The following is a 24,775-nucleotide window of genomic DNA, read 5'->3' on the forward strand; positions in this document are numbered from 1 at the left end:
TACCATTAAAATTATAGACTGATCCTTTCTTTGTCAGTGGGCAAACGTACAAAATCAGCAGGGGATGAAATACTTTTTTCCCCCACTGTATGTTAGCTAGCTGGCTATGGCTATCCAACACTGGAACTCTTCCAAGTCAAGGTAAGCTTTTGGTCTTATTAATTTATTGCCACTGGGGCCCGACGGTGTAACTGCTAAAGTGCTTGCTAACTGTACCGCATGATTTACTAATGTGTTAGTGCTACAGTGCATTTGGAAGGTATTTACGTTACAGCCTTATTCTAAAATGTATTAAATTGTTTATTGTTCCTCATCAATCTACACACAATACCCCATAACAGCTTTTAAGAAATGTTTGCAAATGTATAAAAAAACTGAAATACCACATTTAGATAAGTATTCAGACCCTTTACTCAGTACTTTGTGGAAGCACCTTTGGCAGCAATTACAGCCTCGAGTCTTCTTGGGTATGACGCTACAAGCTTGGCACATCTGTATTTGGGGAGTTTCTCACATTCTTTTCTGAGGATCCTCTCAAGCTCTGTCAGGTTGGATGTGGAGTATTGCTGCACAGCTATTTTCAGGTCTCTCCAGAGATGTTAGATCGGGGTCAAGTCCGGGCTCTGGCTGGGCCACTCAAGGACATTCAGAGACTTGTCCTGAAGCCACTCCTGTGTTGTCTTGGCTGTGTGCTTAGGGTCATTGTCCTGTTGGAAGGTGAACCTTTGCCCCAGTCTGAAGTCCTGAGCACTCTATAGCAGATTTTCATCAAGGATCTCTCTGTACTTTGCTCTGTTTAGCTTTGCCTCGATCCTGGCAAGTGCTGCCACCACCATGCTTCACCGTAGGGATGGCGCCAGGATTCCTCCAGACGTGACCCTTGGCATTCAGGTCAAAGAGTTTAATCTTGGTTTCATCAGACAGAGTCTTTAGGGGCCTTTTGGCAAACTCCAAGCGGGCTGTCATGTGCCTTTTACTGAGGAGTGGCTTCCGTCTGGCCACTCTACCATAAAGACCTGATTGGTGCAGTGCTGCAGAGATGGTTGTCCTTCTGGAAGGTTCACCCAACTCCACAGAGGAACACTGGAGCTCTGTCAGAGTGACCATCGTGTTCTTGGTCACCTCCCTGACTAAGGCCCTTCTCTCCGATTGCTCAGTTTGGCCGGGCTGCCAGCTCCAGGAAGAGTCTGGGTGGTTCCAAACTTCTTAAATTTAAGAATTATGTTTTGGTGCCCTTCCCCAGATCTGTGACACAACACAATCCTGTATCAGAGAACTACGAACAATTACTTCGACCGCATGGCTTGGTTTTTGCTCTGACATGCACTGTCAACTGTGTGACCTTATATAGACAGGTGTGTGCTTGTCAAAATCATGTCCAATCAATTGAATTTACCACCAGTGGACTCCAATCAAGTTGTAGAAACATCTCAAGGATGATCAATGGAAACAGGATGCACCTGAGCAGAATTTAGAGTCTCATAGCAAAGGGTCTGAATAGTTGTTTAAGTAAGGTTCTTTTGTATTTAATGTTTAATACATTAGGGGGGAAAAAAATTAAAACCTGTTTTTTGCTTTGCCATTATATTGTGTGTAGATTGATGAGGATTTTTTTGGGTATTTATTTAATCCATTTTAGAATAAGACTGTAACGTAACAAAATGTGGAAACGTCAAGGGGTCTGAATACTTTCCCGAATGCACTGTATTAGCTATTTTGCTTAACTCGCAATAACATCTGCTAACCATGTGTATGTGACCAATAAAATTTGATTTGATATTGACTATGACGTTAGGTAATACGGTGACGATGTAGGCTGTGTGTAGCGGTTATGGTATGAAGGTTCAGCTTGGAATTTTATTTTTTTTTGACTGGTCGCGTACAGCTGATGTGTTGTGCATTGAAGTCCACAAGCGTTGTCCTCCTGGAAGACCCACAACCTTCAACAAAGAGAAAGTTTTCGGACACTGAGTTGAACATTTCACTCCAAAACACCTTGATAATCTGCTGATTTCATGGTCCCAGTACCAGAGGCAGAAGAGCAACCCCACAGCACTATCGATCCTCCCCCATTATTGATTGTAGTGAGGGTGTTCTTTTCCTTGAATGCATCATTTGGTCATTGGTAAACATAGAAACACCCCACTGCTGAAGGAGACACTAGAAAGCTTGATTGAACTTCTCAAATACATATCTATATAAATCCTGGGGAAAATATTCTGTAGACCAATGAAACAAAATTAGAGCTGTTTGGTAATACAGATCATTGCTGCGTTTACTGACGAGGCGGCAGGTAGCCTAGTGGTTAGAGCATTGGACTAGTAACCGAAAGGTTGCAAGATCAAATCCCTGAGCTGACAAGGTAAAACTCTGTCGTTCTGCCCCCTGAACAAGGCAGTTAACCCACTGTTCCCCGGTAGGCAGTCATTGAAAATAAGAATTTGTTCTTAACTGACTTGCCTAGTTAAATAAAAACAATAAAAAAACTGACGACCAAATGAAGAACTATACAATGGTCAGTGTGTGCATTCAGTGTGTGCGTCCTTGACTCACCTGGCAGTCTCTTCATCCCCCCTCCTCTTCCTCTCTCTTTCCTCCTCTCTCCCTCTCTCCATCTCTCTCAGTTTCAGCTCCTTGACCCGGCAGAGGTCCTCTACAACAGCCTGCTGCTTCCCCTGCCGCTCCCTCAGGTCCTAACATAACCATCATACAACAATAACCTTAACACCATCACACAACCATCATACATCCACAACATTCACATGTTAGTCATTTAGCAGCCACTCTCTCATCTAGAGCGACTTACAGTAGTGATTACATACTCGTCCCCCGTGGGAATCGAGCCACTACCCTGGTGTTGCAAACGCTAAGCTACACGGGGGACAACACAACCACCATACAAACACAACACATCCACAACACAACCAAACCACAACACAAACACAACACATCCACAACCAAACCACAACACAACCACCATACAAACACAACACAACCAAAACACAACACAACCACCATACAAACACAACCACAAAACAACACAACCACAACCCAACCCAACCACAATACAAACACAACCACAACCCAACCACCATACAAACACAACACAACCACAACACAACACAACACAACCACCACAACACTACCACCATACAAACACAACACAACCACAACACAAGCACAATACAAACATAACCACAACACAACCACAACACAAGCACAATACAACACACCCACAACACAACCACCATACAACCACAACACAACCACAACCACCATACAAACACAACATATCCACAACACAACCACAACACAACCACCAGTGTGTATTATAACTCAACATGGAAATGAAATGTAAACAAAAACTAAGCAAAGAATACATTAGTAATACTATCACTATGAGGGACTGATGAGGGACTGATATAATAATGAAGAATCACTATGAGGGACTGATGAGGGACTGATATAATAATGAAGAATCACTATGAGGGACTGATATAATAATGAATAATCACTATGAGGGACTGATATAATAATGAAGAATCACTATGAGGGACTGATATAATAATGAAGAATCACTATGAAAAGCAAGGAAAAAGAAGAGAAGTTGTCTAATGTAGGAAACGAACGATAAACAGAAATATGCAGATGGTGGGACAAAAGGAGAGAAGAATAACCTTGATGAGGAGGAAGAGTTGACTGAGACAGCCCAGCAGGGAGAGAAGAGACTGTAGAACACAGTCATCCATATCGACTGACTAGGGAGGAGGGAGGGAGGGAGAGGGGAGACGGAGGGAGGGAGGGGAGAGAGAGAGGGGAGACGGAGGGAGGGGAGACGGATGGAGGGAGGAGAGAGAGAGAGGGAGAGAGAGGGAGGGAGGGGAGAGAGGGGAGAGGGAGGGAGGACGGAGGGAGGGAGGGAGGGAGAGGGGAGAGAGAGAGGGAGGGGAGACGGAGGGAGGGGAGAGGGAGGGAGGGGAGAGAGGGGAGATGGACGGAGGGGAGAGAGGGAGGGCATGAGGGAGGTGAGATGAGGGAGGGGAGAGAGAGGGAAGAGGGAGGGAGGGAGGGAGGGACGGAAAGGATGTGTAGAAAGAAAGAAGAGGGAGAAAAAGAACAGTTAAAGGAATCTACAAGCAGCGAAATAAAGGAAGGAAGGAAGGAAGAAGGAAGGAAGGAAGGAAGGAAGGAAGGAAGGAAGGAAGGAAGGAAGGAAGGAAGGAAGGAAGGAAGGAAGGAAGGAAGGAAGGAAGGAAGGAAGGAAGGAAGGAAGGAAGGAAGGAAGGAAGGAAGGAAGGAAGGAGCATGTTTTTCACTAGTCATTATTAGGATCATATTCTGAGGACAATACAAGGGAGATGTTTTTTTCTTCTTCGTGTTTTCGTCTGTTGACGGCAGTTCCATCAATGATCTGACGGATCACGGCGGTCATCTTGTTGATTGTCTTGGTAACCAGTTGGTTGGTGCTGTGGTCCTTCCTCTCCATCCAACAGCCTCATGGACTCTGAGATCTCCGTCTCCAGGCGGGTCTTAAGGTCTAGCAGCCCGTCATAGTCCTGCTTGTTGTGGGTGATGGTGCCGTGGAGCTGGGAGAGCTGGTCCTTCAGACTAGTCATCGTGCTCTGGAGCCCCACCAGGCCCATCTGCTCAGAGTAGCGGTTCTGAGTGTCTGTCAGGGTGCACTCCAGGGACAATAGTGTGTGATTGCAATTTGAGGCGTTCCTGCATGTGGGCATTCCTCTATCTGCAGTGCCCGAGAGGAGGGGGGCGAGGTACATCGTCTACTGGTATCCTAGCGATAGTTAGCTAGTTAGCTACTTATCCTGCCTCCCACCTGCTATTTACTTGTAATGTCTTTGTTTGTCGTCTCTCTGTTGAACCAATCAACCCTTCTATGGGGACGGGTAGTTGTAGTTCACCCTTCGGTGTCAGGCTCGGCTTCGGTGTCAGGCTCGGCTTCGGTGTCAGGCTCGGCTTGTCCACCAGAGGTCACAATGTCCTTCTTAGTTGTAGAGCTTCCCTGGTAGTGGAGGTGTTCAGCTACTCAGATTCACCGGTGATTGTCTGAGATGGGATTTCTTCCTTCCCACCTTGTGTCTTTTAGTCAAAGTTCTACGACCACTTTTACATGGTACAGCTGCAGACTGAATCTTTCTGGTCTCATAGTGGAGGTTATCTTCTCACCTCGTGTTGAGTCTTAGAGTTTCAACCATTCGTAACGTTCAGCTCATGCTGTCCGTCTGCTGGTCTCAATGGTTGATTATTCAGGGCTCCCGACCACTTTACACGCCAGTAGCAATTCCGTTAATGTACTGGTCTCACCATTTTCAGCACTGTAGCCACCGCTCCACACTTTCTGATCTGATATTATTAATTCTTAGCGAGTCGTTTTAATCACTCTGGTCGGAAAGGCAGTTCCATCACACTGACATGCTCGTCTGACCTCATTAGGGGCATGGGCTTAGTTCATGTGCAACAGACATGAAAAACCATCATCTCATTAGAAAACCAAAATCACATTCATATCTTAACACAAATAGTTTCATCGTTCTTCATATCGTATTAACATCCTATTGGATGGAAACTTGACAGCTAGAATGTGTTTCCGGTTTGGAGCGAGCAGTCGCACCACGCTTCGCTCCACAGGTAATATTACACTTCACTACATTACAACGGCTTGATTTGTTTGATCTGAGCAATTCTTCTTAGCTAGCTACATAGCCGTCTTTGTATCAAAGATAATTGTGTAGTTTAGAGTAATTGAGTAATTATCGAGGCTAGCTATCTTCGTCCTCCTAACGTAGTCAACACTGCTAGCTAGCTAGTCATCACTGCTGCTAGCTAGCCAACTTCTACCGACTAGCAGCACTGCAGAAACTATTACATTACAACGTAACGACTTGATTAGTGTGGTGTTAGTGTTAGTTACCCAGCTACATAGTTGTCTTTGCTGTCTCTGTATCTAAGATAATTGTGTAGTTTGAGTTTGAGTATTATCGAGGTGAGCTAGCCAGCCGCGAGCTAGCCAGCCGCGACGCGGCGCCTGACTTAGTCAACACACCTAGTCATCATTAACCCACTGCCAGCTAGCCAACCGTTACCGACTAGCAGCACTGTAGATACTAATACTTTACAACGGAACGATTTGACTAGTGCAGTGTTACCTAGCTAGCTACTTAGTTGTCTTTGTCATAGCTTGATAATTGTTAGCTTGCCAGCCATCGAGGTTAGCTAGCCAGCTATTTCCGTCCCCCGCGACGCCATTTTTCCTAACCCAGCCAACTATTACCGACGAGCAGCATTGTAGAAACTAAATACATTACAAGGAACGTCTTGATTAGTGTTATGTTAGCTAGCTAGCTACAAAGTTGCTTTGTATCATGACAAGGTGTAGTACTGAAACTATTGAGGTTACCTAGCCAGCTACACGTTCATAGTCAACAACGCAGCCACTGCTAGCTAGCCTACTCCACCAGCCAGCAGTACTGTATCATTTTAGTCAATAAGATTTTTGCAACGTAAGCTTAACTTCCTGAACATTCGAGACGTGTAGTCCACTTGTCATTCCAATCTCCTTTGCATTAGCGTAGCCTCTTCTGTAGCTTGTCTACTATGTGTCTGTCTATCCCTGTTCTCTCTCCTCTGCACAGGCCATACAAACGCTCCACACCGCGTGGCCGCTGCCACTCTAACCTGGTGGTCCCAGCGCGCACGACCCACGTGGAGTTCCAGGTCTCCGGCAGCCTCTGGAACTGCCGGTCTGCGGCCAACAAGGCTGAGTTCATCTCAGCCTATGCTACCCTCCAGTCCCTAGACTTCCTGGCGCTGACGGAAACATGGATTACCACAGATAACACTGCTACTCCTACTGCTCTCTCCTCGTCTGACTACGTGTTCTCGCATACCCCTAGAGCATCGAGCCAGCAGGGGTGGTGGCACTGGAATCCTCATCTCTCCCAAGTGGACATTCTCTCTTTCTCCCCTGACCCATCTGTCTATCTCCTCATTTGAATTCCATGCTGTCACAGTTACCAGCCCTTTCAAGCTTAACCTGTTTAGGATAGGGGGCAGTATTGACACGGCTGGATAAAAAACATACCCGATTTAATCTGGTTACCACTCCTACCCAGTAACTAGAATATGCATATACTTATTACATATGGATAGAAAACACCCTAAATTTTCTAAAACTGTTTGAATGGTGTCTGTGAGTATAACAGAACTCAAATGGCAGGTCAAAACCTGAGAGATTCCTTTACAGGAAGTGGCCTGTCTGACCATTTCTTGAACTTGTTTTCCATCTCTATCATTTACTAAGGATCTCTGCTCTAACGTGACACTTCCCACGTCGTCCATAGGCGCTCAGAGCCCGGGAAAAAACAGAATGTCGTCATTCCAGCCCCAGGCTGAAACACATTATCGCCTTTCTCAAGTGGCCGATCAAGGGACACTGGCTTATGCGAGTGACCCGACCGCCCCCGCCTTTGGGATTTTTTCCTCTGTTTGCCGAAAAGGAGATTCCCTGTCGGAATATTATCGCTTTTCTACGAGAAAAATGTCGTAAAAATTCATTTTAAACAGCGGTTGACATGCTTCGAAGTACGGTAATGGAATACTTAGAATTTTATTGTCACGAATTGCGCCATGCGCGCGACACTTCTTTACTATTTCGGATAGTGTCTGGAACGCACGAACAAAACGCCGCTATTCGGATATAACGATGGATTATTTTGGACCAAACCAACATTTGTTATTGAAGTAGCAGTCCTGGGTGTGTATTCTGACGAAGACAACAAAAGGTAATCAAACTTTTATAATAGTAAATATGATTATGGTGAGTGCTAAACTTGCCGGGTGTCTAAATAAGCGAGCCCGTGATGCCTGGGCTATGTACTTAGAATATTGCAAAATGTGCTTTCACCAAAAAGCTATTTTAAAATCGGACATATCGAGTGCATAGAGGAGGTCTGTATCTATAATTCTTAAAATAATTGTTATGCTTTTTGTGAACGTTTATCGTGAGTAATTTAGTAAAATGTTAGCGAATTCCCCGGAAGTTTGGGGGGCTAGTTCTGAACGTCACATGCTAATGTAAAAAGCTGGTTTTTGATATAAATATGAACTTGATTGAACAAAACATGCATGTATTGTATAACATAATGTCCTAGGGTTGTCATCTGATGAAGATCATCAAAGGTGAGTGCTGCATTTAGCTGTCTTCTGGGTTTTGGTGACATTATATGCTGGCTTGAAAAATGGGTGTCTGATTATTTCTGGCTTGGTACTCTGCTGACATAATCTAATGTTTTGCTTTCGTTGTAAAGCCTTTTTGAAATGGGACAGTGTGGTTAGATTAACGAGAGTCTTGTCTTTAAATGGCTGTAAAATAGTCATATGTTTGAGAAATTGAAGTAATAGGATTTTTAAGGTTTTGAAAATCGCGCCACAGGATAGCAGTGGCTGTTACGTAGGTGGGACGAATTCGTCCCGCCTAGCCTAGAGAGGTTAACATCCTTATCATTTATCGCCCTCCAGGTTCCCTTGGAGAGTTCATCAATGAGCTTGACGCCTTGATAAGTTCCTTTCCTGAGGATGGCTCACCTCTCACAGTTCTGGGTGACTTTAACCTCCCCACGTCTACCTTCGACTCATTCCTCTCTGCCTCCTTCTTTCCACTCCTCTCCTCTTTCGACCTCACCCTCTCACCTTCCCCCCCTACTCACAAGGCAGGCAATACGCTTGACCTCATCTTTACTAGATGCTGTTCTTCCACTAATCTCATTGCAACTCCCCTCCAAGTCTCCGACCACTACCTTGTATCCTTTTCCCTCTCGCTCTCATCCAATACTTCTCACTCTGCCCCTACTCGGATGGTATTGCGCCGTCCCAACCTTCGCTCTCTCTCTCCCGCTACTCTCTCCTCTTCCATCCTATCATCTCTTCCCTCTGCTCAAACCTTCTCCAACCTATCTCCTGATTCTGCCTCCTCAACCCTCCTCTCCTCCCTCTCTGCATCCTTTGATTTCCTCTGTCCCCTATCCTCCAGGCCGGCTCGGTCCTCCCCTCCTGCTCCGTGGCTCGACGACTCACTGCGAGCTCACAGAACAGGGCTCCGGGCAGCCGAGCGGAAATGGAGGAAAACTCGCCTCCCCTGCGGACCTGGCATCCTTTCACTCCCTCCTCTCTACATTTTCCTCTTCTGTCTCTGCTGCTAAAGCCACTTTCTACCACTCTAAACTCCAAGCATCTGCCTCTAACCCTAGGAAGCTCTTTGCTACCTTCTCCTCCCTCCTGAATCCTCCTCCCCCTCCCCCCCTCCTCCCTCTCTGCGGATGACTTCGTCAACCATTTTGAAAAGAAGGTTGACGACATCCGATCCTCGTTGCTAAGTCAAACGACACTGCTGGTCCTGCTCACACTGCCCTACCCTGTGCTTTGACCTCTTTCTCCCCTCTCTCTCCAGATGAAATCTCGCGTCTTGTGACGGCCGGCCGCCCAACAACCTGCCCACTTGACCCTATCCCCTCCTCTCTTCTCCAGACCATTTCCGGAGACCTTCTCCCCTACCTCACCTCGCTCATCAACTCATCCTTGACCGCTGGCTACGTCCCTTCCGTCTTCAAGAGAGCGAGAGTTGCACCCCTTCTGAAAAAACCTACACTCGATCCCTCCGATGTCAACAACTACAGACCAGTATCCCTTCTTTCCTTTCTCTCCAAAACTCTTGAACGTGCCGTCCTTGGCCAGCTCTCTTGCTATCTCTCTCAGAATGACCTTCTTGATCCTAATCAGTCAGGTTTCAAGACTGGGCATTCAACTGAGACTGCTCTTCTCTGTGTCACGGAGGCTCTCCGCACTGCTAAAGCTAACTCTCTCTCCTCTGCTCTCATCCTTCTAGACCTATCTGCTGCCTTTGATACCGTGAACCATCAGATCCTCCTCTCCACCCTCTCCGAGCGTGGGCATCTCCGGCGCCGCCCACGCTTGGATTGCGTCCTACCTGACAGGTCGCTCCTACCAGGTGGCGTGGCGAGAATCTGTCTCCGCACCACGTGCTCTCACCACTGGTGTCCCCCAGGGCTCTGTTCTTGGCCCACTCCTATTCTCGCTATACACTAAGTCACTTCCCTCTGTCATATCCTCACATGGTCTCTCATATCATTGCTATGCAGATGACACACAATTAATCTTCTCCTTTCCCCCTTCTGACAACCAGGTGGCGAATCGCATCTCTGCATGTCTGGCAGACATATCAGTGTGGATGACGGATCACCACCTCAAGCTGAACCTCGGCAAGACGGAGCTGCTCTTCCTCCCGGGGAAGGACTGCCCGTTCCATGATCTCGCCATCACGGTTGACAACTCCCTTGTGTCCTCCTCCCAGAGTGCTAAGAGCCTTGGCGTGACCCTGGACAACACCCTGTCGTTCTCCACCAACATCAAGGCGGTGACCCGATCATGTAGGTTCATGCTCTACAACATTCGCAGAGTACGACCCTGCCTCACACAGGAAGCGGCGCAGGTCCTAATCCAGGCACTTGTCATCTCCCGTCTGGATTATTGCAACTCGCTGTTGGCTGGGCTCCCTGCCTGTGCCATTAAACCCCTACAACTCATCCAGAACGCCGCAGCCCGTCTGGTGTTCAACCTTCCCAAGTTCTCTCACGTCACCCCGCTCCTCCGCTCTCTCCACTGGCTTCCAGTCGAAGCTCGCATCCGCTACAAGACCATGGTGCTTGCCTACGGAGCTGTGAGGGGAACGGCACCTCCGTACCTTCAGGCTCTGATCAGGCCCTACACCCAAACAAGGGCACTCCGTTCATCCACCTCTGGCCTGCTCGCCTCCCTACCTCTGAGGAAGCACAGTTCCCGCTCAGCCCAGTCAAAACTGTTCGCTGCTCTGGCACCCCAATGGTGGAACAAGCTCCCTCACGACGCCAGGACAGCGGAGTCAATCACCACCTTCCGGAGACACCTGAAACCCCACCTCTTCAAGGAATACCTGGGATAGGATAAAGTAATCCTTCTAACCCCCCCCTTAAAGATTTAGATGCACTATTGTAAAGTGGTTGTTCCACTGGATATTATAAGGTGAATGCACCAATTTGTAAGTCGCTCTGGATAAGAGCGTCTGCTAAATGACTTAAATGTAAATGTAAATGTTTCCTTCCTAAGTTACAGTATTTTCCGTTACACAGTTTTTTAATGACATCACAAAATGAAAAGCAATATGACAGGATTATTCTTTAGATCCCCACGGTCCATTCTTAACCTAACCCTTACCTTATCTATTAAATATTGTCCCCATATTCACTTTCTTCAGAAAACGGTTTTGGCGGCAAGAGTATCTCTCTAGTATCTCTCCCCACTCTCCTCTCCTGTGGGTCTGGCTATCTGTCAGCCACGTTCCAAGCTGGTCTGGCTATCTGTCAGCCATGTTCCAAGCTGGACTGGCTATCTGTCAGCCATGTTCCAAGCAGGACTGGCTATCTGTCAGCCATGTTCCACGCTGGTCTGGCTATCTGTCAGCCATGTTCCAAGCTGGACTGGCAATCTGTCAGCCATGTTCCAAGCTGGTCTGGCTATCTGTCAGCCATGTTCCAAGCTGGACTGGCTATCTGTCAGCCATGTTCCAAGCTGGACTGGCTATCTGTCAGCCATGTTCCAAGCTGGACTGGCTATCTGTCAGCCATGTTCCAAGCTGGTCTGGCACATTTGATCCTCACTCAGGAGAGAATCATGACACCCTGTTGGTATTGTTGATCCAGGCAGGTTGACTATAACATGACCCTGTTGGTATTGTTAATCCAGGCAGGTCGACTACAACATGACCTGTTGGTATTGTTAATCCAGGCAGGTTGACTATAACATGACCCTGTTCGTATTGTTGATACAGGTAGGTTGACTATAACATGACCCTGTTGGTATTGTTGATCCAGGCATAACTTAATAATCATGATCAAAGATCAGATCATGCCCCATTTGTGACCCGTTTCAGGAAACTAGGCGGCAGGTAGCCTAGTGCTTAGAGCTTTGGGCCAGTAACTGAAAGGTTGCTGGATCGAATCCCCGAGCTGACAAGGTAAAAATCTGTCGTTCTGTCCCTGAACAAGGCAGTTAACCCACAATTCCCTGGTAGGCCATCATTGTAAATAAGAATGTGTTCTTAACTGACTAGTTTAACTAGTTAAATAAAGGTTAAATAAAATAAATAAATAAATAAAGTATGTCCCAAGTCACGACTTCACAGGAGAGCCATTTGAATGTTTTTTAAATTTTTATCAAAAAATGTTTTTTTTGTTGGCAGAAATGCCTTCTGGAACATGTGAAATGTAATGTGCCTTAATAACAGACTTGCCATCTGTTAATATGAATAAAATTGTTAAATTATGAGCCTTATTGGTTCAGCCATGACTGGCTGAGATAATGAGTGGGCTGGACATGCAGAGAGATGAATTCGGATTGGTCTGCCATATAGAAGGCTTCTGTCTATTTGAGCTCGTCAGTCTGTGTTGGTAATCCTGTCGAACGCGGCTTTTAAAAAAATGTATCATGTAGTGGAGCTGCATAAATGTTGCTCTCCACTTTCTGGAGGATCAAGTTCTGAAATCAGTGGAATTAGTGTGTGATAGCTAAAGAGATGGAGAAAACACATGTCTCCGGATTACATCTTCAAACTAAGGGCAACTGTGGCATCCGTGACAGAGAGATGCATCCATCAAGCATGATGATGTATATGGGTAAGATAGTCTAGTGTTAGCTAGCTACAATTTCAGATATTACACGTTTCCAATTTTGACAGAAAGTGGTTTCATTTCAAGCTAAAATGTACTGTTAGCTAGCTAGCTGGCTGGCTCCTTAGCTAACGTTACGTGTATGACGTTATTATTCATATTCCAGAACCGTTTGCATTGCCAGTTAGAGCCTAATGTTAGCTATCTAACATTGAACCTGTTTGGTTAGATCCCAGCAGATTCATGCAGTGTAGTAACGACAGGATTTGGCACTATGTTCATTGTTGTTTAACTAGTTAATATTAGCTGGCTGGCTCGTTAGCTGACGTGACGTGTGTAATGTTACACGCTGTTTACCCAGCTAAGGTCATTGTTTACCTAGCTAGCTAGCTACATGTCTTAAGCTAAAGTGTACAACACCCGTTGAATATGGCCGGTGTCAGTAAACGTCGGCAAAAAAGCATAATGAAATTGTTGCCAGCAGAGCTGGTTAGGCTGTTTTCATGTTATCCAGACGTTCACTTTCAAAGCAGAATTACTTTCCCATTGTTCCTCAAATGCAGTGTATAATATACAATTTTGTAGCTCTGAGTCTCTACTTTTATCCAATGTAAAAAACACCATTTCAAATTTTACTACATAGCACCAAATCCAGGAGCTGTGCAGTTAAAAATGTGATTGACAGTTTAAAAAAATTATATTTCTACACTATGAGGTAGAAATAACATTCTGAAATTGTGAAAATGATGATGATGCCCTTTTTTGTGAAAGAGTTAGTAGTAGCTAGCTTGTTAACACAACGTGTCAGAGGTTGAAAATTCCACTCAAGGAGCTCCACATCCTTTCTGAAAACTGTCAACACAGAACTAAGACTAAATCCTACTTCAACATCGGCTCTGACGCTCGTCGGATGTGGCAGGGCTTGTAAACTATTAAGGACTACAAAGGGAAACCCAGAAGTGAGCTGCCCAGTGACGCAAGCCTACCAGACAAGCTAAATGCCTTTTATGCTCACTTCGAGGCAAGCAACACTGAAGCATGCATGAGAGTACTAGCTGTTACGGACGACTGTGTGATCACTCTCTCCGTAGCCAATGTGAGCAAGACCTTTAAACAGGTCAACATTCACAAAGCCGCTGGGCCAGACGGATTACCAGGACGTGTACTCAGAGCATGAGCGGACCAACTGGCAAGTGTCTTCACTGACATTTTCAACCTCTCCCTGACTGAGTCTGTAATACCAACATGTTTCAAGCAGACCACCATAGTTAGTCCCTGTGCCCAAGAAAGAAAAGTTCCTGCCCCAACAGATCCACAGATGACCCAATCACACTGCCCTTTCCCACCTGGACAAATGGAACACCTACAGTTGAAGTCGGAAGTTTACATACACCTTAGCCAAATACATTTAAACTCCTTTTTCACAATTCCTGACATTTAATCCTAGTATAAATTCCCTGTTTTAGGTCAGTTAGGATCACCACATTATTTGAAGAATGTGAAATGTCAGAATAATAGTCGACAGAATGATTTATTTCAGCTTTTATTTATTTAATCACATTCCCAGTGCGTCAGAAGTTTACATACACTCAATTAGTATTTGGTAGCATTGCCTTTAAATTGTTAAACTTGGGTCAAACTTTTCAGGTAGCCTTCCACAAGCTTCCATAAGTTGGGTGAATTTTTGCCCATTCCTTCTGACAGAGCTGCTGTAACTGAGTCAGGTTTGTAGGCCTCCTTGCTCACACACGCTTTTTCAGTTCTGCCCACACATTTTCTATAGGATTGAGGTCAGGGCTTTGTGATGGCCACTCCAATACCTTTCCTTTGTTGTCCTTAAGCCATTTTGCAACAACTTTGGAAGTATGCTTGGGGTCATTGTCCATTTGGAAGACCCATTTGCGACCAAGCTTTAACTTCCTGACTGATGTCTTGAGACGTTGTTTCAATATATCTACACAATTTTCCATCCTCATGATGCCATCTATTTTGTGAAGTGCACCAGTCCCTCCTGCAGCAAAACACTTCCACAACATGATGCTGCCACCCCCATGCTTCACGGTTGGGATGGTGTTCTTCGGCTTGCAAGCCTCCCCCTTGTTCCTCCAAACATAACAATGGTCATTATGGCCAAACAGTTCTATTTTTGTTTCATCAGACCAGAGGACATTTCTCCACAAGTACGATCTTTGTCCCCATGTGCAGTTGCAAACAATAGTCTGGCTTTTTTATGGAAGTTTTGGGGCAATGGATTCTTCCTTGCTGAGCGGCCTTTCAGGTTATGTCGATATAGGACTCATTTTACTGTGGATATAGATACTATTGTACTCATTTCCACCAGCATCTTCACAAATTCCTTTGCTGTTCTTCTGGGATTGATTTGCACTTTTCGCACCAAGGTACGTTCATCTCTAGGAGACAGAACGTGTCTCCTTCCTGAGCGGTATGACGGCTGCGTGGTCCCATGGTGTTTATACTTGCGTACTATTGTTTGTACAGATGAACATTTGGAAATTGCTGAACCAGATTTGAGGAGATCTACAAAAAAAATTCTGAGGTCTTGGCTGATTTCTTATGATTTTCCCATGATATCAAGCGAAGAGCCACTGAGTCTGAAGGTAGGCCTTGAAATACATCCACAGGCACACCTCCAATTGACTCAAATGATGTCAATTAGCCTATCAGAAGCTTCTAAAGCCATGAAATCATTTCCTGGAATTTTCCAAGTTGTTTAAAGGCAAAGTCAACTTAGTGTATGTCAACTTCTGACCCACTGGAATTGTGATACAGTGAATTATAAGTGAAATAATCTGTCTCTAAACATTTGTTGGAAAAATTACTTGTGCCATGCACAAAGTAATGTCTTAACCGACTTGCCAAAAGTATAGTTTGTTAACAATACATTTGTGGAGTGGTTGAAAAACTAGTTTAAATGACTCCAACCTAAGTGTATGTAAACGTCCGACTTCCAACTGTACGTATGTAAGAATGTTGTTCATTGACTACAGCTCAGCGTTCAACACCATTGTGCCCACAAAGCTCATCAGTAAGCTAAGGACCCTGGGACTAAACACCTCCCTCTGCAACTAGATCCTTGACTTCCTGACGGGCCGCCCCCAGGTGGTAAGGGTAGGCAACAACACATCTGCCACACTGATCCTCAACACAGGGGCCCCTCAGGGGTGTGTGCTTAGTCCCCTCCTGTACTCCCTGTTCACCCACCGCCTGCGTGGCCAAGCATGACTCCAACACCATCATTAAGTTTACTGACGACACAACAGTGGTAGGCCTGATCACCGACAACGATGAGACGGCCTATGGGGAGGAGGTCAGAGACCTGGCAATGTAATGCCAGGACAACATAATATAATCTCCCTCAAAATGAGCAAGAAAAAGTAGCTGATCGTAGACTACAGGAAAAGGAGTGCCTAACATGCACCCATTCATATCGACGGGGCTGTAGTGGAGCGGGTCGAGAGTTTCAAGTTCCTTGGTGTCCACATCATGATGTTGGTGATCTCTCTGTAGATCTGTGATTGTGGGAGAAAGGTAGACGTGCTGAGGGAAGAAAAATAGAAATACATTAGCTAGCGAAAGAGGAGACTGACAGTGACCCTGAGTGGAGAAAACAGGTGGCCATACATCCCCAAGTAGGAACCATGGAACGGCCAGGCAAGCTGTATGTACGGCCATGACTAAATATATGCCAAGCGTAAGCCTGCAATGCATGCATTATTTTCATATCCATATGAGGAGAGTCTAGCCCCTACTATGTTAGAGCTAAAAGCAGATATGGGCGTTATCCAGCCACTACAATGTTAGAGCTAAAAGCAGATGAGGGCGTTATCCATTGGGTTGAAAGAAAATGGTGGCAGAACGCATAGGGGGTTTTACTTCATTTACATAAAGGATGGACCTATGAATTGTATATGCATAAAAGCAGAGCCGGGGCCTAAGGAAGGCAGTTGTTGTCCGCGGACCGGCTCGGCTTTATTACTCTGTATTAAAGTCTATATTGAATTTACAAGTTCTTGTAAAAAGTGTTATTCTTAAGACAATTTTCCACGACATGATCTCTCTGTAGATCTCTCTGTAGAGATCATGATCCAAACACACCAAGACAGTCGGGCACGACAACGCATTTTCCCTCTCAGGAGACTGAAAAGATTTGGCATGGGTCCCCTGATCCTCAAAAAGTTCTACAGCTGCACCATCGAGAGCATCTTGACCAGTTGCATCACCGCCTGGTATCCGACTGTGAGGCCTTACAGAGGGTAGTCCAAATGGCCCAGTACATTCACTGGGGCCAAGCTTCCTGCCATCCAGGACCTATATACTAGGCGGTGTCAGAGGAAGGCCCAAAACAGTGTCAGACTCCAGCCACCCTATTCATAGACTGTTCCCTCTGCTACCGCACGGCAAGCAGTACCCGGACCGCCAAGTCTAGGTCCAAAAGGCTCCTTAACAGCTTCTACCCCCAAGCCATAAGACTGCTGAACAGATAATCAAATGGCCACCCGGACTATTTACATTGACACACCCCTTTGTTTTTACACTGCTGCTACTTGCTGTTTATTATCTATCCATAGTCACTTTTAATGTATTTAACCTTTATTTAACTAGGCAAGTCAGTTATGAACAAATTCTTATTTACAATGACCGCCTACCCTGGCCAAACCTGGATGACGCTGGGCCAATTGTGAGCCGCCCGATGGGACTCCCAATCACGGCCGGTTGTGATACAGTCTGGAATCGAATCAGGGTCTGAGGTGACGCCTATAGCACTGAGATACAGTTACAGACCGCTGCGCTACTCGGGAACCCATTTACCTACATGTACAAATTACCTCGACTAACCTGTACCCCCACACAATGACTCGGTACCGGTACCCCCTGTATATAGCCCTGTTATTGTTATTTTAGTGCTACTTTTATTACATTTAATTTACTTTCGATTATTTAGTAAATATTTTCTTAACTCTATTTTCTAAAACTTCATTGTTGCTTAAGTCAGTAAGCATTTCACTGTAAGGTCTCCACCTGTTGTATTCGGCTCATGTGAGAAATAAAAATTGATTTGATTTGTGTCTCTAACACCACAGTCTCTAGCTCCATCTAGTGGTCTGTACTGGTTTGTACTGGTTTGATCTGGTCTATATTGGTTTGTACTGGTTTGATCTGGTCTGTACTGGTGTCATAATATTATGAATATAGGTGTCTGAAACTAGAACAAGACAACTCACGTTACCACTCATACCTTGATGTCTTGGTGGTCTATACTGGTCTCAAGTGGTCTGTACTGGTTTTAGCGCTGGTCTCTAGTGGTCTGTCCTGGTTTTAGCTGGTCTCTAGTGGTCTGTACTGGTTTTAGCTGGTCTCTAGTGGTCTGTCCAGGTTTTAGCTGGTCTCTAGTGGTCTGTCCTGGTTTTAGCTGGTCTCTAGTGGTCTGTACCTTATTGTCTTGCTGGTAGTAGTCTGTCCTGGTTTTAGCTGGTCTCTAGTGGTCTGTACCTTATTGTCTTGCTGGTAGTAGTCTGTCCTGGTTTTAGCTGGTCTCTAGTGGTCTGTCCTGGTTTTAGCTGGTCTCTAGTGGTCTGTCCTGGTTTTAGCTGGTCTCTAGTGGTCTGTACCTTATTGTCTTGCTGGTAGTAGTCTGTCCTGGTTTTAGCTGGTCTCTAGTGGTCTGTCCTGTTTTAGCTGGTCTCTAGTGGTCTGTCCTGGTTTTAGCTGGTCTCTAGTGGTCTGTACCTTATTGTCTTGCTGGTAGTAGGTTGTCCAGGTTTTAGCTGGTCTCTAGCGGTCTTTCCTGGGTTTAGCTGGTCTCTAGTGGTCTGTACCTTATTGTCTTGCTGGTAGTAGTCTGTCCTGGTTTTAGCTGGTCTCTAGTGGTCTGTCCAGATTTTAGCTGGTCTCTAGTGGTCTGTCCCGGTTTTAGCTGGTCTCTAGTGGTCTGTCCTGTTTTAGCTGGTCTCTAATGGTCTGTCCTGGTTTTAGCTGGTCTCTAGTGGTCTGTACCTTGATGTCTTGCTGGTAGGGGTCTGTACTGGGCTGTACTGGTCTGTACTGGTCTGTAAAGGTCTGTACTGGTACCTTGATGTCTTGCTGGTAGTGGTCTGTAGTGGTATGTACTGGTAATGTTCTAGTCTGTAGTGGTCTGTACTGGGCTGTACTGATAATGTACTAGTCTGTAGTGGTCTGTAGTGGTCTGTACTGGTATGTACTAGTCTATAGTGGTCTGTACTGGTCTGTAGTGGTCTGTAGTGGTACCTTGATGTCTTGCTGGTAGTGGTCTGTAGTGGTCTGTAGTGGTATGTACTAGTCTGTACTAGTCTGTACTAGTCTGTAGTGGTCTGTAGTGGTATGTACTAGTCTGTAGTGGTCTGTAGTGGTATGTACTAGTCTGTAGTGGTCTGTAGTGGTATGTACTAGTCTGTACTAGTATCTACTAGTCTGTACTAGTCTGTAGTGGTATGTAGTGGTCTGTAGTGGTATGTAGTGGTCTGTAGTGGTCTGTAGTGGTCTGCACTAGTCTGTAGTGGTATGTACTAGTCTGTAGTCATCTGTAGTGGTCTGTGGTGGTCTGTGGTGGTATGTAGTGGTCTGTACTAGTCTGTACTAGTCTGTAGTGGTCTGTAGTGGTCTGTACTAGTCTGTAGTGGTATGTACTAGTCTGTAGTGGTCTGTACTAGTCTGTAGTGGTCTGTAGTGGTATGTACTAGTCTGTAGTGGTCTGTAGTGGTCTGTAGTGGTCTGTGGTGGTATGTAGTGGTCTGTACTAGTCTGTACTAGTCTATAGTGGTCTGTAGTGGGCTGTAGTGGTATGTAGTGGTATGTACTAGTCTGTAGTGGTCTGTACTAGTCTGTAGTGGTCTGTAGTGGTCTGTAGTGGTCTGTAGTGGTATGTAGTGGTCTGTGGTGGTATGTAGTGGTCTGTGGTGGTATGTAGTGGTCTGTAGTGGTCTGTACTGGGCTGTACTGGTACCTTGAGGTCTTGCTGGTAGTGGTCCATCATGGCCAGCTTGTCGGTTGTCTCTCTCTCCAGAGCGCCTAATTGGTCCTTCAGCCTCCGACAGACCACGCCCTTCTCCGCAACGCTGCCACCTACAGAGGTCATTGCCACGGCTACCAACACAGATCAGAGGTCATGGAGATCAGCACAGAGTTCAAGGTAGAGAGAATGTTGAGAGCAGTGTGTGTGTGTGTGTGTGTGTGTGTGTGTGTGTGTGTGTGTGTTTACCAGGGATGTTGTTGCAGCCCATGTTCTTGAGTCTCTCTGTCAGTCTCTGTTGCTGTGGAACCAACTGAACCAGTTTCCTCTGGTAGTCCTATCGTACACAGACACACGTGTTTATAGTAACGAATAGTAACCCACTATCCTCTGGTGTTGAAGGACAGAGGAGAGACATGTGTTTATAGTACTGTACCAGAATTTCTGTAAAATGTATTCTACCAAATAAGCATTTTTGCCGAGGAAGGGAGAGAAGAGTAAGATTATTGGAAGCTGGGAATGGGAAGAGAGGAAAGATGGATGGATAGAGAGATGGAAGGAGGGACGTATTGAGGGAAGGAGGGATAGAGAGATGGAGGGATAGAGATGGAGGGATGGACATATTGAGGGACGGAGGGACGTATTGAGGGAAGGATGGACTTATTAATGGAGGGAAAGACATAATGAGGGAAGGACGTATTGATGGAGGGAAGGACGTATTGATGGAAGGAGGGGTGGTGATGGAGAGAAGGAGGTATTGAGGGAAGGAGGTATTGAGGGAAGGAGGGGTGGTGATGAAGGGAAGAAGGTATTGAGGGAAGGAGGGGTGGTGATGAAGGGAAGGAGGTATTGAGGGAAGGAGGGGTGGTGATGGAGGGAAGGAGGTATTGAGGGAAGGAGGGGTGGTGATGGAGGGAAGGAGGTATTGAGGGAAGGAGGGGTGGTGATGGAGGGATGGAACGATGGAGTGATGACAGATGGAGGGATTGGCTCTGACCTCAAACTGTGCCTGCAGAGCGTTGATCTTGGAGGCACGCCCATCTCTCCTCTGATTGATGAGATCAATCTCTGCTCTTTGGATCCGCCTCTTACTCTGGGCGTCACGGAGACCATCTGATAACTGCTTGTGTCTGCTGCCCTGGAGACCAACCACCAGTCAGGGGTTAATGTAATTGTGTGTGTGTGTGTGTGTGTGGTGCAATAATAAAAAATAATAATTAGGTGGGTGTTTATATCTGTCCTATCTCACGGCCAGGGTCACCATTATCAGCGGAGAGTGGGGTCACGGCCAGGGTCACCATTATCAACGGAGAGTGGGGTCACGGCCAGGGTCAACCATTATCAACACAGAGTGGGGTCACGGCCAGGGTCAACCATTATCAACACAGAGTGGGGTCACGGCCAGGGTCAACCATTATCAACACAGAGTGGGGTCACGGCCAGGGTCAACCATTATCAACAGCAACCATGGAGGAATTAGGGTTAAGTGCCTTGCTCAAGGGCACGTCGACAGATTTTTCACCTTGTCGGCTCTAGGATACCAACCTTTCAGTCACTGACCCACTGCCATCTGCCGCCCGTGTGTGTTGTGTGTGTGTGGTGTTGTGTGTATGTGGTGTGTGTGTGTGGGTGGTGTGTGTGTGGTGTGTCTGTAATAATAACGCTCTAACGGCTAGGCCATCTGTCTCACCACAGCCTCCAGCTCCATCTCCAAACTCTTCTTCTTGGCTCGGAGCACAGTGATATCCTCCCGCTCTCTTTCTCTCGTCCTCCACAACTCTTCCTTCCGCACTCGCTCCCAGTCCTCTCTCCGCTGGCGCTCCAGCTCCTGCTGCGCTGCCTGTGAGAGCCCGAGCAAGAGAGAGAGACAGAGGTTCAGAGACAGACAGAGATAGAGATACAGAGAGAGAAAGAGAGACAGAGAGAGAAAGAGCATGAAAAAGAGAGAGCGAGACAGAGAGAAAACGAGAGAGAGACAGAGAGACAGAGAGACAGAGAGAGACAGAGAGAGAGAGAATGATCACCCAGTGATGTAGTGGAGTCACTAAACCTCCAGATAAGGACTGTTTCACCCAGTGATGTAGTGGAGTCACTAAACCTCCAGATAAGGACTGTTTCACCCAGTGATGTAGTGGAGTCACTAAACCTCCAGATAAGGACTGTTTCACCCAGTGATGTAGTGGAGTCACTAAACCTCTAGATAAGGACTGTTTCACCCAGTCAAGGTGTAGCCCCGCCATATGCTTTATGGATGTAAAGTGTGGCCTGCCAACGCACCATAGAAAGACAACATACGTTGAGCCCGTATTAAGGGTCATATGTTTCAAACTGTAATTTGTCAAGCCGTTCTCTCCGAGAGAAATGAGAGGACTTGGCTATATTGGCTACAGAACCTGGCTAAGAAACGCAGTAGGCTAAGTGGGAGGGTTGAGTGAGACTACAAATTGAAAGACGGACTAATTTTCTACACTCAAGAGAGAGAGAGAGGGAACACATACCTAGACTATTGTTTTACTATTAAACTCAACGCTGCTATTGTTTTTAATTTCAGAAAGTAGTTTGTGTTTCTCAACCAGGGAAAAGGGTAGCTAACTTAGAAAGCTTGGTGTTGACTGGTGAGCTATGGGGAAGCAAGGGAGCGGAGCCGTTCTGCCCACACTCATCGCTAACTCCCCCGTAGCTCACCAGCTGATAAAGGCTGTGTGTGCCGGCTGTGACGTGTCCTTGCCACTGCTGAACAGAACTGTACTGTGCATCTGTGATTATAATATTAAAATTGTGCTTATCACTGGAAAAACTCTCCAACAACTCTTGTCCAGTCCACTTAGTGGTCAGATTTTAGTCAAGAGATCATTTCGTCTTGTTTTAGTCAACTGAAATGAAACATAATTTTGGTTTAGTTATAGTTTTTATGGGTCTATTCAGTCAGTTATAGTCTTGTCAATTGCCACTGAAATGTGGTGTTTGACAAATATTTGAGTCTATTTATGTTGACAAAATTAACACTGGTCACACCTTTCTCTCACTCTCTCTCTGTCTCTCCTCCTCTTGTTGTCTCTCCATGTTTCTCCGTCTCTCCTCTTCCAGATGTCTCTTGTTCTCCTGCTCCCACACCTCCCTCATCCCCTGCACCTCACTGGCCTCCCTCTCTCTCATCTCCACCTCCCTCCTCTGTTTATCTTCTAGAGCCAGACGACGTTTCTCCAGCTCAGCGCTGCCTCGCGCAAAGTTTTCCTTCAGACGGTCTTCATACGATACTACAGGAGGGGAGAGAGGAGAGGGGAGAGGGAGGGAGGGGAGAGGAGAGAGGGGAGAGGGGAGGAGGGAGGGGAGAGGAGAGGGGAGAGGACAGAGGGGAGAGGAGAGAGGAGAGGAGAGAGGAGAGGAGGGAGAGGAGAGAGGGGAGAGAAGAGGGGAGGAGGAGAGAGGGGAGAGAGGAGAGGGGAGGAGGAGGGAGAGGAGAGGGGAGGAGGAGGGAGAGGAGAGGGGAGGAGGAGGGAGGGGAGAGGGGAGAGGGGAGGAGGAGGGAGGGGAGAGGAGAGGGGAGAGAGGAGAGGGGAGGGGAGGAGGAGGAGTAAGGTAAGAGGGAAGGAGGGAGAGGGGAGGAGAGGGGAGGAGGGAGGGGAGAGAAGAGGGGAGGAGGAGGGAGGGGAGAGGGGAGGGGAGAGGAGGAGGGAGGGGAGAGGAGAGAGGGGAGAGGGGAGGGAGAGGAGAGGGGAGAGGAGAGGAGGGGAGGAGGGAGGGGAGAGAAGAGGGGAGGAGGAGGGAGAGGAGAGAGGAGAGGGGGGAGGAGGGAGAGAAGAGGGGAGGAGGAGGGAGAGGATAGGGGGAGGAGGGAGAGGAGAGGGGAGGAGGAGGGAGGGGAAAGGAGAGGGGAGGAGGAGGGAGGGGAGAGGAGAGGGGAGAGGAGAGAGGAGAGGGAAGGGGAGGAGGAGGGAGGAGGAGTAAGGTAAGAGGGGAGGAGCGAGAGGGGAGGAAATGGGAGGAGGGAGGGGAGAGAAGAGGGGAGGAGGACGGAGGGGAGAGGGGAGGGGAGAGGAGGGGAGAGGAGAGGGGAGGAGGAGGGAGGGGAGAGGATAGTTGGAGGGAGGTGAGAGGAGAGAGGGAGGGAGGGAGGGAGGGAGGGAGGGAGGGAGGGAGGGAGGGAGGGAGGGAGGGAGGGAGGGAGGGAGGGAGGGAGAGGAGAGGGGAGGAGAGGGGAGGAGGAGGGAGGGGAGAGGGGAGGAGGAGGGAGAGGAGAGGGGAGGGGAGAGCATAGTTGGAGGGAGGTGAGAGGAGAGAAGGAGGGAGGGGAGAGGAGAGGAGGGATGGGAGAGGAGCGAAGGGGGAGATGAGATCAGGAGGGAGACAGAAGGACAGAGAGTACATAAAGTCAGCATCATTGAAGGGGTGAGAGAGACAGTTGTCTCCTCTTGTAACGACCTATATTCTCTCATAATATAGTTAGGGCTATGTTAGGGTTATGTTAGGGCTATGTTAGGGTTAGGGTTATGTTAGGGTTAGAATTACGTTAGGGTTATGTTAGGGTTATGTTAGGGTTAGAATTACGTTATGGTTATGTTAGGGTTAGAATTACGTTAGGGTTATGTTAGGGCTATGTTAGGGTTAGGGATAGTGTCATGTACCGTTGTATTTGTTCTTGTGTGCAGGTTCAAGCTCTGATGTCCCGTCTATCAGGCCAGTGGAGAGGTAGGGCCCAGATCCATTCAGCATCTCTACTGGCCTGCTATTTCTACAGAAACCAGAGAAAAAATAATTAAACCTGAAACAACGCTGAAATACTTCATTCAAAACACCAATCAGAGAGATAGTGTGAGCGTGTGTGTGTGTGTGTGTGTGTGTGTGTGTGTGTGTGTGTGTGTGTGTGTGTGTGTGTGTGTGTGTGTGTGTGTGTTACCTAAGATAGGGGGGTACCAGGTCTGAGGGCAAGGTGAGGGGTAGTGGACGTCCTGTCTTAACCATGTCTACCAGGTGCATGGCCAGAATAAACTCCTCAGCTCTCAGCTGACCGTCCTTATCCACGTCAGCCAGGGTCCTGCACGCGCACGCACGC

General features: G+C 46.9%; 1 protein-coding gene across 1 annotated transcript in view; it reads right to left on the reverse strand.

Moving 5' to 3' along the window:
• The window catches only part of LOC106593452 (intersectin-2), a 102,405-nt gene that overhangs the window by 17,892 nt on the left and 59,738 nt on the right, over window positions 1-24,775 (reverse strand). Inside the window, exons 13-21 of the mRNA XM_045695265.1 lie at window positions 24,620-24,757; window positions 24,348-24,454; window positions 22,738-22,979; window positions 21,413-21,562; window positions 20,720-20,860; window positions 19,972-20,059; window positions 19,717-19,856; window positions 3,678-3,758; window positions 2,554-2,693 (exon numbers count right to left, since the gene is read on the reverse strand). Coding sequence (XP_045551221.1) covers window positions 2,554-2,693; window positions 3,678-3,758; window positions 19,717-19,856; window positions 19,972-20,059; window positions 20,720-20,860; window positions 21,413-21,562; window positions 22,738-22,979; window positions 24,348-24,454; window positions 24,620-24,757 — 1,227 coding nt within the window. The remainder of the gene's footprint in view (window positions 1-2,553; window positions 2,694-3,677; window positions 3,759-19,716; window positions 19,857-19,971; window positions 20,060-20,719; window positions 20,861-21,412; window positions 21,563-22,737; window positions 22,980-24,347; window positions 24,455-24,619; window positions 24,758-24,775) is intronic.

Source organism: Salmo salar, chromosome ssa15 (assembly GCF_905237065.1).
Source record: "Salmo salar chromosome ssa15, Ssal_v3.1, whole genome shotgun sequence".
Taxonomy (NCBI): Eukaryota; Metazoa; Chordata; class Actinopteri; order Salmoniformes; family Salmonidae; genus Salmo; species Salmo salar.